The sequence below is a fragment of the Manduca sexta genome, chromosome 24, assembly GCF_014839805.1.
Source record: "Manduca sexta isolate Smith_Timp_Sample1 chromosome 24, JHU_Msex_v1.0, whole genome shotgun sequence".
NCBI lineage: Eukaryota > Metazoa > Arthropoda > Insecta > Lepidoptera > Sphingidae > Manduca > Manduca sexta.
In genome coordinates this window covers 3,065,071-3,078,410 of record NC_051138.1, presented here as the reverse complement: position 1 = coordinate 3,078,410, position 13,340 = coordinate 3,065,071, and the positions used below count along the sequence as shown (strand labels likewise).

Sequence of the window (13,340 nt, the reverse complement as noted above, 5' to 3'; positions counted from 1 at the left end):
TATATCATCACGCTATGACCAATAGGAGCGAAGCAGTAATGGCTAATCTCAGGAACTACCGGTTTGAACTGAAAAAATCTTTTTGTGTTGGATAGCCCAACAGTAATGAAACATGTTGCAAATCGAGGAAAAATTATTAGTTTTGAGAGCTTCCGTTGCGTGCGCTGCGTAAACGGTTAAAGTTATGCAACAATGATGTATGACGGGATTGTTCCTCTTAAAAAGTTCTAAAAAATATATTATAAAAAAAGTCCCCCGCTGCATCTGTCTGTCTGAACGTGTTAAACTCAAAAACTACCCAACGTATTAAGATGAAATTTGGTATGGAGACAGTTTGAGACCCTGGGAAGAACATAGGCTCCCGGGAAACTACTACTTTAACGGAATAACGGAAAACTTTAGCCTGAAAAACTTTATAACGCGGGCGGAGCCGCGGGCAAAAGCTAGTACAAAATATAAGCCTTGAAGGCAGTGAACCTTTTTCAGAACCTAACTTTTTTATAGTCATAAGTTTGCTATATTATAATTCTCTTTGTTTGCTACTCCCTTTCTGCCATTTACAAAATGCCAAAGTTACGATTTGGATAAAAATGCATAAATTACAAAATTAAATATGTACAAAAATAAATGTATACAAAATATATACAAAAAGTTAATTCAATACCGTATTATATACAAATAAATACAAAACAACTAGTCTATCAAAATGTTCCGCGGGGTTTGTAATCGTCTTGTTTCTTTGGGGTCGGCAGTAGTGGAACAGAAGGCGAGGTATCAAAACTTCGTCATGTCGGAGGCGCTGGCGCAAATCGAGAGGGAGTGTGAGAAATTTTGCCCAGTACCCAGATTTCCGCCACGTAAGGTAAGTTTTGTGAGATCAGTTGCAACTGGAAGGTTAATTAAAGAATTTCTAAATATTATTTAAGACGGTCGAAATGGACGAACTGAATGTTAAATGTACATTGGCTAGTGTAGAATATTGACACCACAATTAGCCAGTTCATTAAAATTATGTTAAAAGTATTAGAGAGACAATATTTAATTAATCAAATAGAAACAATTATTTTAGGAGACTAAAATACCTATCACTTACCAGAATCTACCAAAATGCTCGGAATATCCCTATGACACGACATACTAATGAACGCATCGTGTAATTGTGTGCACCGATGTGATTCGATACATTTAGGTTGCGCTGTGGTTACAGTATTACTTTTCATTTGTAGGGTAAACATCGATTGTTTATAATAAAACAACAAAACGAAGCAGACGATACTTTAAACTTTGTTTTTATTAGGACATACCAATATATTAACCCAAAATCCATTGCAAATCCTGTCTCAAACTACGAAAGCATAAACTCTAACGCTAGGTGGCAGTAGTGGGCGCGGGGAGCGACGTCGGGCGTATCGCTTGCCTGTTCCTGAAGCAGCAGAAGGTCATCCGCACCCTGGCGATGTATGACGACATCCCGGAGCGCTGCGTTCTCGGCGTGGCCAATGACCTCGCGCATATCGACACTGCCACTGCGGTCGAGGCGTATCAGGGACGTGTGTTCCTGAAGGATGCACTGCATGTATAACATTTGCTATTAAAACTAGACAGTCGATGTAGAGGTGTAAATCAATTATAGCTGAACATATACATGATGATTACGAATTATTGAGTCAGACTGGCAGACATGACGAAGTGGCATAAGAATGAGCCCTCGTGTCAATATCACTGTGCTTTATGAAGCATTATCAGCTAAGTTTCTTCATCTGTAATTTCAAGCAAAAACCTTGTCATTCCAATACTATTAGAACTCGGACGTGGTGCTGATATGTGGCGGATGCTATGTGCTGCCGCCGTGCTGCAATATCGTGGACCGCGAGCTGTTCCTCCAGAATATGCCGCTCGTGCGTACAGTCACTCTGGCGTGTGCGCAGTTCTGCCCATACGCAGTCATCGCTGTCCAAACTCCGCCTGTGGACTGCAACTTTGCACTTTGCGTACATGTTAGTTTGTTTTATGATATTACCTACATAACGTATTTTATTATGCTACAGACCTTTAAGGTGTTAAAATTTTATTTGCTACGATATTGGCGCTATTTTGTCCATATAGAAACCTAGTGAAATGTATGTATTTTTGTACCTGTAGGTGTTAAGATACAGACGACACTTTATATAAATAAACAGTACTTCTCGTTTTCTACTACTACTACTAACTACTACTACACTTCTCATTATGCCCAGTGTAAACTACAACGTCTATAAAAATAACAAACTATACCCAAAACCCAGACATTAAAAATGGCGCGCGCGTATGACAAACGTCGCGTGCTCGGCGTGAACGCGATCAACGCGATGCGCGCCAACCAGCTGTTCTGCGCGATCACGGGCGCGGATCCGCTGGCCAGCAACACGCCCGTGGTAGGCGGCACGGGCCGATGCACCCGCGTGCCCGTGTTCTCCGCCGCCAAGGCTGGCAATATACCGCAGGTAATTTGAACCCTACCTTTATTAAGTGCTATTAGCTATTCAGGTATGGAAATTAATATATGATGACAGAATATGTTTCCCATTTTCTGTTAGGGTGGATGATGGCAAATTCCACAGAGATGCAATCCTGGCAGCCTTGGAACAATTTTAATGTAAACGACATTGTATAAGAGTATTACTGTTGCTTTCTCAGTTACAGCGAAACATTAATACTTTCGATAATATTGTATCTAGCTGCACAGTTGACTCTATCCAAATGAATTTATATTAACAACCGCGGGAGACAGTTAATACTTCAAAATTAGTTCAACAATATTCTCGCTAACTCGGAATATACACTGAACTGTTTTGATTGCCAAAACAATAAGATAAAATCATTGATAGATAGACTTTCGTCTAATATTTTTATGCTGTTAAATAGTGTGTTCTGTTTCCTGTATTCTTAAGTCGCAAGTGGACTGTCTGACGCGGCTAGTGCGGGAGGCGGACGACATCATCTGCCGCGTGAAGAGTAACAATGAGCAGGGACACCTCTCTATCGGTTTCTCCACGGCAAGATTTGTTATCAACATTATGAAAGGTGTGTTTACTGCTTAGGAACATCAAACATAATAGGATAATCATGGATACAATTACTGTTTTAAAGAAATGCCTTAGGGAGAACGGGGGAATATTTTTGGAATTATCACAGGGCACATAAAACAAAAATGTGTCATTTCTCGTCAGGCTTCTGTGAGACAGTAAATTGTACAAAGGCGTCCGCTCACTTATGGATAAATCTGTATAAGAGTATTCCCATAACTTTTTACTACAAACTTCAATACAATTCATATATGGGTTTTTGTCAGTATTTACCATGAATGCAGGGCGCGAAGGTGTTAACTAAGGCGGTTGTACATTAGCATTATTAATTCGCAGGTCTATTTGAGGGTCCCACGTTCATTGACAGCGCGTTAGTCGAGCAGGGGGATCCGCAGAAGTGTTACGGTATGGATGTGTGCGCCACGCCTATCACCGTGGGCAGGGGAGGTATCGTGGAGTACGCCATCCCGAACCTTAACGACTCTGAACGCAGACTGCTGGAGGATTGCAAGTGAGTATATTGTTTGCTTTTAGCAGTGGACACAGAAAGTTCAAAACTTTTCAAGAATATACATTATACAGTGTCCTCTTCTATCAGATTTTAAACGCTTGTTAGTAATTAATTTTTGAGCGGGTTTTCTTTCTTATTATTTGGGTGCGGTACAGTGACTCCACTGCACCTGATAGTACCTATGTTAAGTGACGTCCAAATGGAGTATCAATTGATGGGAGACAGTTATCCCTCGTCAGTCATGCCGGCCTTTCCGAAACCGAATATACAAACTGATCCCAGATCGCGACGTACTTACGTTAGTCACTATGGCGAGATTTTTACCTTTTGCATAATTCTGTGGGATTTTGGTTCATAGACATTGTCTCATCCATTAAAAGGACCGTTTCGACAACAATAAGAACGCTTTATGCAACAGGTGTGATCTCGAAGACATGTTAAACCTGGGCCGGTGTTATGCAGTAGGTGATGAGTATTACCTTCATCCGTGTAAGGTGTGTCCTTGCTGTGTTCCGCCGGTCTGCGAAGATTGTCGTCCTTGCGAGCTGGAGACTGGAGGGAGCGATAGGAGAAAGTAGTTTAGACAGTCCCGAATAGACTTATAGAAGAGACTAGGTTTACACTAAATAATAAATATGTCTTGAACTGCAATGTACGATGACTACAATTAAAATGTTTGTTTTATATTCTTTTGTATTTAATTTCTCATTGCAATAAAAGTTGCAGAATTATATACACTAAATATACTTGGTTGAAAACTCTGCTAAGGTACAATATATTATTTAAAGAAAATTATATTATGCAATATCTAAAAGTTTACAGCATTTGTAATTTGCAACTTACCTAGTACGTAGTTAATTAAATTATTAGTCGCTATGCATGATGATGTAACTTTATACGATTTTACAACTACCTATTAACTACTTATTTGTATGTCCATGAATATTTAATGTAAATTCCCATAATTATACATAAAAATAAAAACATTTTGTATGGTTCAAATTGTCTTTGGTAATATGGTATTAATTCCTATTCAGGGACATATAACGGGATTTAGATTGTCATATCAACCCTTCCTTATGTAAGTACTTTATATTACTATTAATTACGCTCGGAGTCCATCATAAATTTATTTATTTGGATACAAAGTGTACAATATTTGTTGTTGTGACATTTTATGTGTTTATCAACTTAGTAGGCCTCTTCAGGCATTGCATATTTGGGGGTGCTTATATATAAATATTGTTAGTTGAACGACCGGAGATTATGCCAAATTAAGCTATCTAGCGTACAATCGTGTTCGTGGAAATAAAAGAATAGGTAATTTATAAGTGAATTGCGCTTTATAAAAAGTAGACTACCTACGAATTACAATGTTTATGAATTTATACTCGAATAAAAAATGGGTTCATTATTTTAAAGTTTATCTGTTATAAAATACGCACAAAAAATAGCCTAGTTGTTATTGTCATATACGCACAAAATAATGCTGTTTATAAATTAATATTTTTTATAATCTTGACATCCTCAATAAAAAAAAACTGTCGGTGTATTTGTTTTTTTTTGTGACCGGCCAACATTCGGTGTTATACCTTCATAATTTAGCATTTTATTTACATAGTGTTTACTCGCTACTCACTCGTATTATAGAGTCGTTTTAAACACATTACATTTATATCAATATAATATCTATATATTATGAAGAAATAAGCTCGTATCTGATATTTAATCGATCGCAGTACAAAAGAATTGTGGTACCTAAAATTGATTTCCACATGAATTTTTAAGAAAGGTTTTTAGGCGTAACAAGCACTTTGAATCTTATCCTGAATAAACTTCTCCATTTTGCAACATAATATTACACGGATGCAAGTTTACTTATTGCTAATATATATATATTATTATTACATGTTATTTTTAAAATGTTGAAATTGTTTTCATATTTTTCGCAACGCAAACAAACTCGAAGATAGATAGTTTGAGTACATTTTTTTTGGTTCATAGACCTTTAAATATTCGATACAATCAGTTTATAAACATCGCATTTTTTGTTATTTTTGGTTTTATATTCATTTCTGCTGGACACAGGCCTCTACTGTAGAAACATAAAACCCGTTGGTCTCTGGTGGTAGATCTCGTATGCGTCTATATTTGCCGTCAAGCAGCAGTGTGCATGCACTGGTGTATTCCGATTTGAAGGACATTATACACATTGGGTAACGAGCGCTCCACTGTGCCACGGAGTATTTTGTAATTCAAAGTTCTGTATGGTGTTCTACTGTTTATGGGCGGTCGTATCGCTTACCATGAGGTGAGCGGCAACCTCGTCCTGTCATTCACCTGCAATAAAGAAAAAAATGAAATCTGACTTTAAAGCGATTAACGTATGCACACAGTGAAAGACGGTGCGATGGGTCACTGTTTGTATGAATTTGGTAAACATTTAATACAACAGGTCTGCATAATGTTAAAGCCGGTTTCAGACCAAGAACTAAGCAAAAGCTAAGATCAGATTTAAATAAAATACCTAGTTTTCGATCACCACACATTTATAAAAAATACACGAGCTAAGCCAAGATTGATTTGCAGCCGTTTGTATTGTCGAGATACAACGTCTCTCGTGTGTTCGTATTATATTTCGATGTATTAGTACCTACTTGTCATCAGATAATCATTTTGTCATTATAGGCTAAAAAATATACGATAGGGAATAATAATTCTAAGTAAGTTATCAATATTTTAAAATATAATTTCTATTTAAACCTGTGATCCTTTGAAAATCGTTGAATTTATCATAACCTTAATCGCTTTCTACACCTCCTCGTGTATTACTCACGTGATTGAGTTCAGTTTGGAGATTAACGCACTCCGTCCGCATGCCTTTGTTTGTTCTGCATTTTTTGCACATGTCCTCGACACTTAAGTGGCTTCTGTCGTAGAATTTTAATAATGCTGGAAACGACACTAAATATGAACAAATCACCATTTTTCTTTTTAATTGATAGTTGATCCCCTACTTTCCAGCTTTGTTACTTTTATTTGTACGTGCTATTCGCTACCCCGCTCTGGTTGTTTCTTATTACCCAGTTATTTAATCTCAATAGTTAGACTGAGAGAAAAGAAAACAGAATTGCTGTATTTAAGTTATTAATTATTATCATAATTACATCATGTAAGTAGTCTGAAATTAACGACTGCCTCGGTGGCGTAGTTGTAAGTGTACACGGTACAAGTACGACTGCCGCGCTGAGGTCCTGGCTTCGAATCCCGGGTCGGACCAAAATTATTGTGATTGGGTTTTTCCATCTTAAAAAGTTGGCGGTGTGACACCCCCGTGCCTCGGAAAGCACGTAAAGCCGTTGGTCCTGCGCCTGATCTCTCTCCGGTCATGTCAGATTGCCGTCTCACCGAAGTATGAGAGTGAAGGAACAGAGAGTGCATCCGTGTATTGCGCACACACTTGTGCACTATAATATCTCCTGCGTAATGTGTGATTACTTCAATGGAAGTTGTCAATTGAAATCGACAACCACCACATAATATTATGTATCAAAATCCCTCGGCCTCGTCTGTTTGACTGAACGCCGGACCAAAAAGATTTCCATACGGTTTTCACCAAGAGATGGAGTGATTCAAGATGAAGGTCTATGTATATAATTTATTAATGTTTAGTACGACTGCAGAAAAGTGACGTATATGCTTCTGTGTGAAGTTGGGGCGGGTCGCTGGTTGTTATTAAAATCATCCTTCCATTATTTCTACATCCACGTTGCATACCTGCCAACCCAAACAGTAAAAATGGAGCATGCCTTTCGCAACTTAAACAGTACTTTCATCAGTTGTTTTCGTAAACGTGAAAAGATTGGGTGATTTTAAACGTGACTTCTTTCTTGGCACGTTTTCACCCGCGTGTTTTATTGTTTTGTTAAAATAGTAGGTTTATATGAAGTACTTATTAATTCAACAATTTATGGGAAATCATAGTAGGTACAGTGAATTAAGATAACAATATTAAAACATAACACAAAAAACACATAGTATTTACGATAACAAATTAATGGGTTCAAAAAAATAAGAGAGATAACTAACACTGCGCGAAAAAAAACAGTCATTATTAACGAAAACAAAAGAGAACAATTATAATTAATAATAAGGAAAAAGTTTAAGATAACTTTTTAGTACTCTAAATTTCTTTAGAATTGAATAGTCTGTGTATGCACGCTTTGAAGTTATACTACGCTTGCAATTATTGAGCTCGCAAAGCTTAATTTCATATGTATTGTATTTATACCGAGGCGATGGCTGCATTTAGAATTACTGAAGTTTTTCCTATAGTCAGCTAGTAAAATATCCAACAAAATGTCCTCTCGAAAACTGACGAACACTTACCGTTAGTCGATATTCTATATTTTTTTTATCTATACTGTATTAGTTTTTGAACGCGAGCTTACCCGCGTGAAAGAATTTTTCTGAGATTAATATAGTGTCCGTGATAAAAAGCAACGTCCGTCGTTCCGAAGGTTTCAAACTAACTCCATACCAGATTTCATCAAAATCCATTTAATACTTTTGAGTGTATCGCATTCATACAGACGCAGAGCACAGATGTAGAGTCGGTACAGCGTACCTCTACTACTATCAAAATTATCAGCAAGATACAAAGACTCAATAGTTGAACAGATTTTAAACTTCAATTCCCTATGCACCTTACGTTTAATTAAAACAGTTTTTCTTTGTGTAAAGTAAGTAACCTTTGATTTTATTTTTGTGCAGGAAAAAACTGCGTAAAACACAAATGTGTACTAGCTTTGAATTTTTCAATTTATTCAGTTACTTATTTGAGTAACTGTACGTATATAGATATCGATCTTTAGATACTGACGAACTAGGCGCATTTGTCATGCGTAAAATAAAATAAATATGATTATCTTCACTAGGGCCTGCATAGGTAATTTCAAAGAGAATTATAATATATATGGGGTAATCTAATGCAAAATGGGAATATTATGTTTATGTAACATTAAATTTGCATAATTATTTACGATACAGATGCCTAATTAACATAATAATATGTCAATAAAGATAAAAGCTTTTTATTTACTTGTATTAGAGATTATTGTCTAAATTCCGTAGAAAACAGCAATTACCAATTTTGTTTTTGCGATGTTACTTATTTTATTTAAAATAAATAATATTGTTTAAAAAAAATCTGCCCCATCGAATTTCGAAAAAATTACGACGCGAGAATCTGTATCGTTTATGATTGATCGAGAGACGAACATAGGACTCTCGCACTCTCGCGATGCTCTCTCGACAAATTATAAAAATCGTAATCGAACGACTAGGACGTTCGTTGTGTTTGTTATTCCACATTCTAGGGAGACATGATAATTTTTGAATATGGCGCATAAAAACTCAAAAAGCTGATATTGTATGTCCGTTGCCGTCCTACAAAGGAGTGAGAATGTGAAGGCTTAAGGAATCTCGGTTTTCGTCAACTTGCCAATAAACATTACAATGCGCGTAATACTAAACCCAACACCATATCTACACGCCATTTCATTTCATTTCTGATTGAACAATTGGTCGAATAATTGTTCATGTTGCATACACAACTGTCTGTAGCGAATCTACAAATTAATTTACTATCCTTCTTATTAAATAGTTAATTTTTTTATAATGTTAATAGCCGTAGGCATCGGCCTACAATGGATCGCCATTGCATTCAAAGTATGTACATATTGTTTATATTCTACCTAGCGTTTTAATTTTAGAGAACGAAGTACTGGACCCTAATTGTTACTTTTTCAATTAAATCCCATATTTTTACATATTCTTTCGTACCCTGGGTTTTAATTATTGATTATAGTCCCCTAATAAGCTTCCTAATACCATAAAGATTTGGGTGTTTTATATCTAATAATACTAATTGATATCTTTGATTGTAATGGCTGATAAGAATCAAGATAAATAATGTGTATGAATAATTAATTCGGCTATTATAATAATAATTCCTTTTTACAACTGAATGATTAGTGCGCTCGTCTGTTTGTGAGTGAAATATTTTTCCATACATTATATATAGCATTATCCAGTATACGAGTAAGTGGATCACCTTCTTGTAAGTGACCTTTATCGCCCATTAAAATCCCTAATTCCGAAAGAATTTGATGCGCCGTCAATATCCTTCAAACAGGATCAGTAATTAACGTTTAAAGATATCGGCTTTACTGTAAAGGATCTTTGATCTTTCATTTTGAACGACTTTAATATGAACGTGTAAGCGGTATTTTAGATCTAAAACAAAACATTTCATCATAATATTTCATGAATCCAGTATGCAGGGTCAATTTGATATTGCATTACTAAATAAACCCACAAACTTATCTTCCTGAAAATATCATTTCACAATAATTTATTCGAACTGTTGACGTAAAAAAAACTAGGACTCGAACAAAGTAAATAATGATTTGATATGTTTACGCGATTGTAATATAAAATAAAACTAGTTTTGGAATTATATGGTGATTTTTTATATTTCAATTTTCCGTCGATGTTTCGAAGACTAGCTTTTATGGGGCACTATTATTGAAACTGTTACTGAAAATAAAATACAAAAAAACACGATCAAGTCCTAAAACTGGCACCCGAGCTCGTTAAATACAAGTACCTAAGACCTCCACCACCAATCAGGTGTAGCAACAATTCGGTCTCTTATCCCTTCGGCCCATTGTAATTGTAGGTAATAGAGTTACACCCACGTTTACAACCTTTAAACCACGAGAACGAATCATGCAAAATTAAATGAACTTAAACACAAGAATATGCCAAATGTTTAACTTATAGCTTCCTTGCAGTCATTTTCGGTTAGTTTACAAACTAATTAGTCTTAGGAGTGATGAGAAGTCAAAAAAATTATTGTAATCTAATGGGAAATTTTAAGAATTTTCCACCTTGCTGTCTTTTAAGGCTGATTTTAGCCAAAACAGCCCCTATGGAGGACTATGTTTTTTTAATGAATATGTAAGTTTAGAGTCTGGAGAAGTTTTTGATCTACCTTAGAACCACGAAGTCACCTGTTTAGGTTTTTAAATTTAAAGAAGAAAATTTAAATCATAATTCATAGAACATAAGTTTTTCACTGTACACCTACATTGCCATAATTTTATTAAAGTTACGAAGCTGGTTGTTTTTAAGTTTAAGTTTAAAAAAGTACAACAAATGAAAATTTTGATGCAGTAAAAAAATCTCGAATAAGTCTTCTACTTTTTTAAAAAGATAACATTTAATGGATGAAATCGAAAATTCTTAAAAATCCTTTAACACACTTACATTAGTGCATCTGATGGTGGGCACTTCACTTACCATCAGGTGCAGTGAAGTCGTTTTGCAGTGTATATTATATAAAAAAAAAGAAAATACATCATACTTATATAACTAAGTCAATAATACATTCTGTCTACAGTACACATTTATATAAGTAGAAGCAGATTATTTCCCAAGAGATGAGCGGGCGGGGAACGATATTGAACTTGGCAGCGACCTTGGTTGGAAAGGTCAGCGGGCGCGCCACCCTCCCGGAGCCAGCCCTGCGCGTGACATTGAGCCGTGGCACAAGCGATAAAATTAAGGGAATCGCAAAGAGATATATGAAATTCGTTAGTATAACAATTATTTGGTACGTGGGGAAAAACTTCATGTGAATTGCTAGAGTCTCGGTCGATTGACCGACTGGCTACACCAAAATAATATTAATCTGTTTTGTTTTAGATTCTAATGCACAAAATATATAAACACATATATTTAAAATATTATTATCATACTCCACCATAAGTAATGTAAGCAGCTAAAATGTTACAATATATGGAAAATTTATTCCTATTTTGATAATTTAATACAGCAACCTTTATTTTTAGTTTGTTGAAGTAGTAGTTAAAAGCTACCAACTTGAGAAACTGGACAGAAACAATTGTAAATTACTCACACGTGTAAGTTTAAGAAGGAATATTTACTTAGCGCGAACCAAACTGAGTGTGATAATTTAAATTACTAATTGCAATATTTTTAGTTAATGGTCTTATAATGGATTGCCTTGGTAGCGTTGTATTACGTTGCAGGACTGCAGTGCTGAAGTATAGGTCTAGATTTCAATTTTGGCAAAGTGATATTAGGTTTTTCTGCTCAGTATCAGCCTAGAGTCTGAAACTAGTGCCGATATGTCGATAGGTTCGCCTCCTATCACATCATGGGATGGTGTTAACACAGTAGAAAGGGTGTACCAGTTACACCCCTGCCTATCCCTTCGCGGATTAAAGGCGTGAGTGTGAGAACTGTTATAATTAATTGTAAAAAAAAAATTATAGTCATGAAAATTATACAGTTTGTATGTTAACGTGTGTTTTATTCAATACAAAATGGATAAAAATGTGTTGCCGTTGCAAGCAAGAGTTCGCAGACCTTAGATAATCTAGAGTCTAAACAAATACACTTATATTCACAGTATAACATTTGTATTACGTTGGCAATATATTTTGTACGGACTTGGTAAATTGACCTCTCTGCACCTGATAGTAAGTGAAGTCCGATAGAATGTCGACTGACGAGAGATGATTACCCCGCGGCAGTCGACACAATTATGCCGGCCTGTTGGAACCGCATATACAAAGGCTGGTCCTGGAACGCGTCACACTTACGTGGGCACTATGACAGGATTTAGCACCTTGTGTACGGTGGTCGCTATTCGACCGGAAATAAAATATATCTTACCACCAGCAAAATAGATAATAGTTTTCTTTATACTTTAGTCCCGTGAGCTTTCCTAGTAGAGCAACAATCATTTTATTCCTTGTGGATTAGACAACCTTTTTATGCTGATTGCATGTATAATTTGCAATGTACATGTCATATTAATTCACAGTTACCTCATTGTTTAATTGGTTGTTTTAAACAAAAGGATTTTTTTACGATTCTTTTATATGCATAATTTATTTATACACGTGATATGCTTTATATGTATAAATACACGTGCTTCAATTAAAGTTTTATTTTTATTATCCAATGCTTGTGTTGAAAACTTTAATATAAATAGACTAAGAAATTAACCGTTCTCTAGAAAGAGGAAATACTTCTATGCTGCTAATATTTGTCTTTTTTGAGGGCTATCTTATGTTATCTTGCTGCTAATCTTACTACCTTACTCCTTATCTTACTAATATTATAAATATATGTGAAAATGTTTGGATGTTTGTTAGAAGTAAATGCAGCTGAATGGATATGGATGAATGAAATTTGGCACACTGATAGTCCATGTCCTAGATTAATATATAGACTACTATTTTATCCCGATAACTTGTTGCCATGGGAAATATTTTAATTTTGGCTCTAGTGTCATACAGATGCTCTATAAATTGTTATAGTGATTTAGGATTTTTGTAGCGACATGGTGTTCACACGTGCGGAACCGCAAGCAACACCCAGTGGTTAATTCTGTAACTCTAAGTTTTTATAAATAAACGTACGATTATGACGCATAAGTCAGCCGTCCGAATCTTATAACTTGCACGCAGAGATAATCCCGCTTCTACTACGTAGAGTACAATGTCAGGATCGTGTATTCAGCCACGGGAGAATTTACCCGCAATAGGCGGATATTTACCATAAAATTCCTGTCACATTTTAAATTCTATTACTTTGATATTATTTTCCTTATGGTTTTTTAAATTTTATATGGCATCTTTCGACGCCATATTTAAATAAAATTTTCA

General features: G+C 35.6%; 1 protein-coding gene across 1 annotated transcript; it reads left to right on the top strand.

Moving 5' to 3' along the window:
• The first annotated feature begins 472 nt into the window (after window positions 1–472).
• Window positions 473–4,262, top strand: LOC115440652 (malate dehydrogenase). Its single transcript, XM_030165050.2, has 7 exons — window positions 473–862; window positions 1,373–1,576; window positions 1,803–1,997; window positions 2,286–2,483; window positions 2,931–3,063; window positions 3,402–3,576; window positions 3,995–4,262. Exons 1-7 carry the CDS (start codon window positions 707–709, stop codon window positions 4,152–4,154), a joined length of 1,221 nt encoding a protein of 406 aa, XP_030020910.1. The 5' UTR covers window positions 473–706; the 3' UTR covers window positions 4,155–4,262.
• The last annotated feature ends 9,078 nt before the right edge of the window (window positions 4,263–13,340 follow it).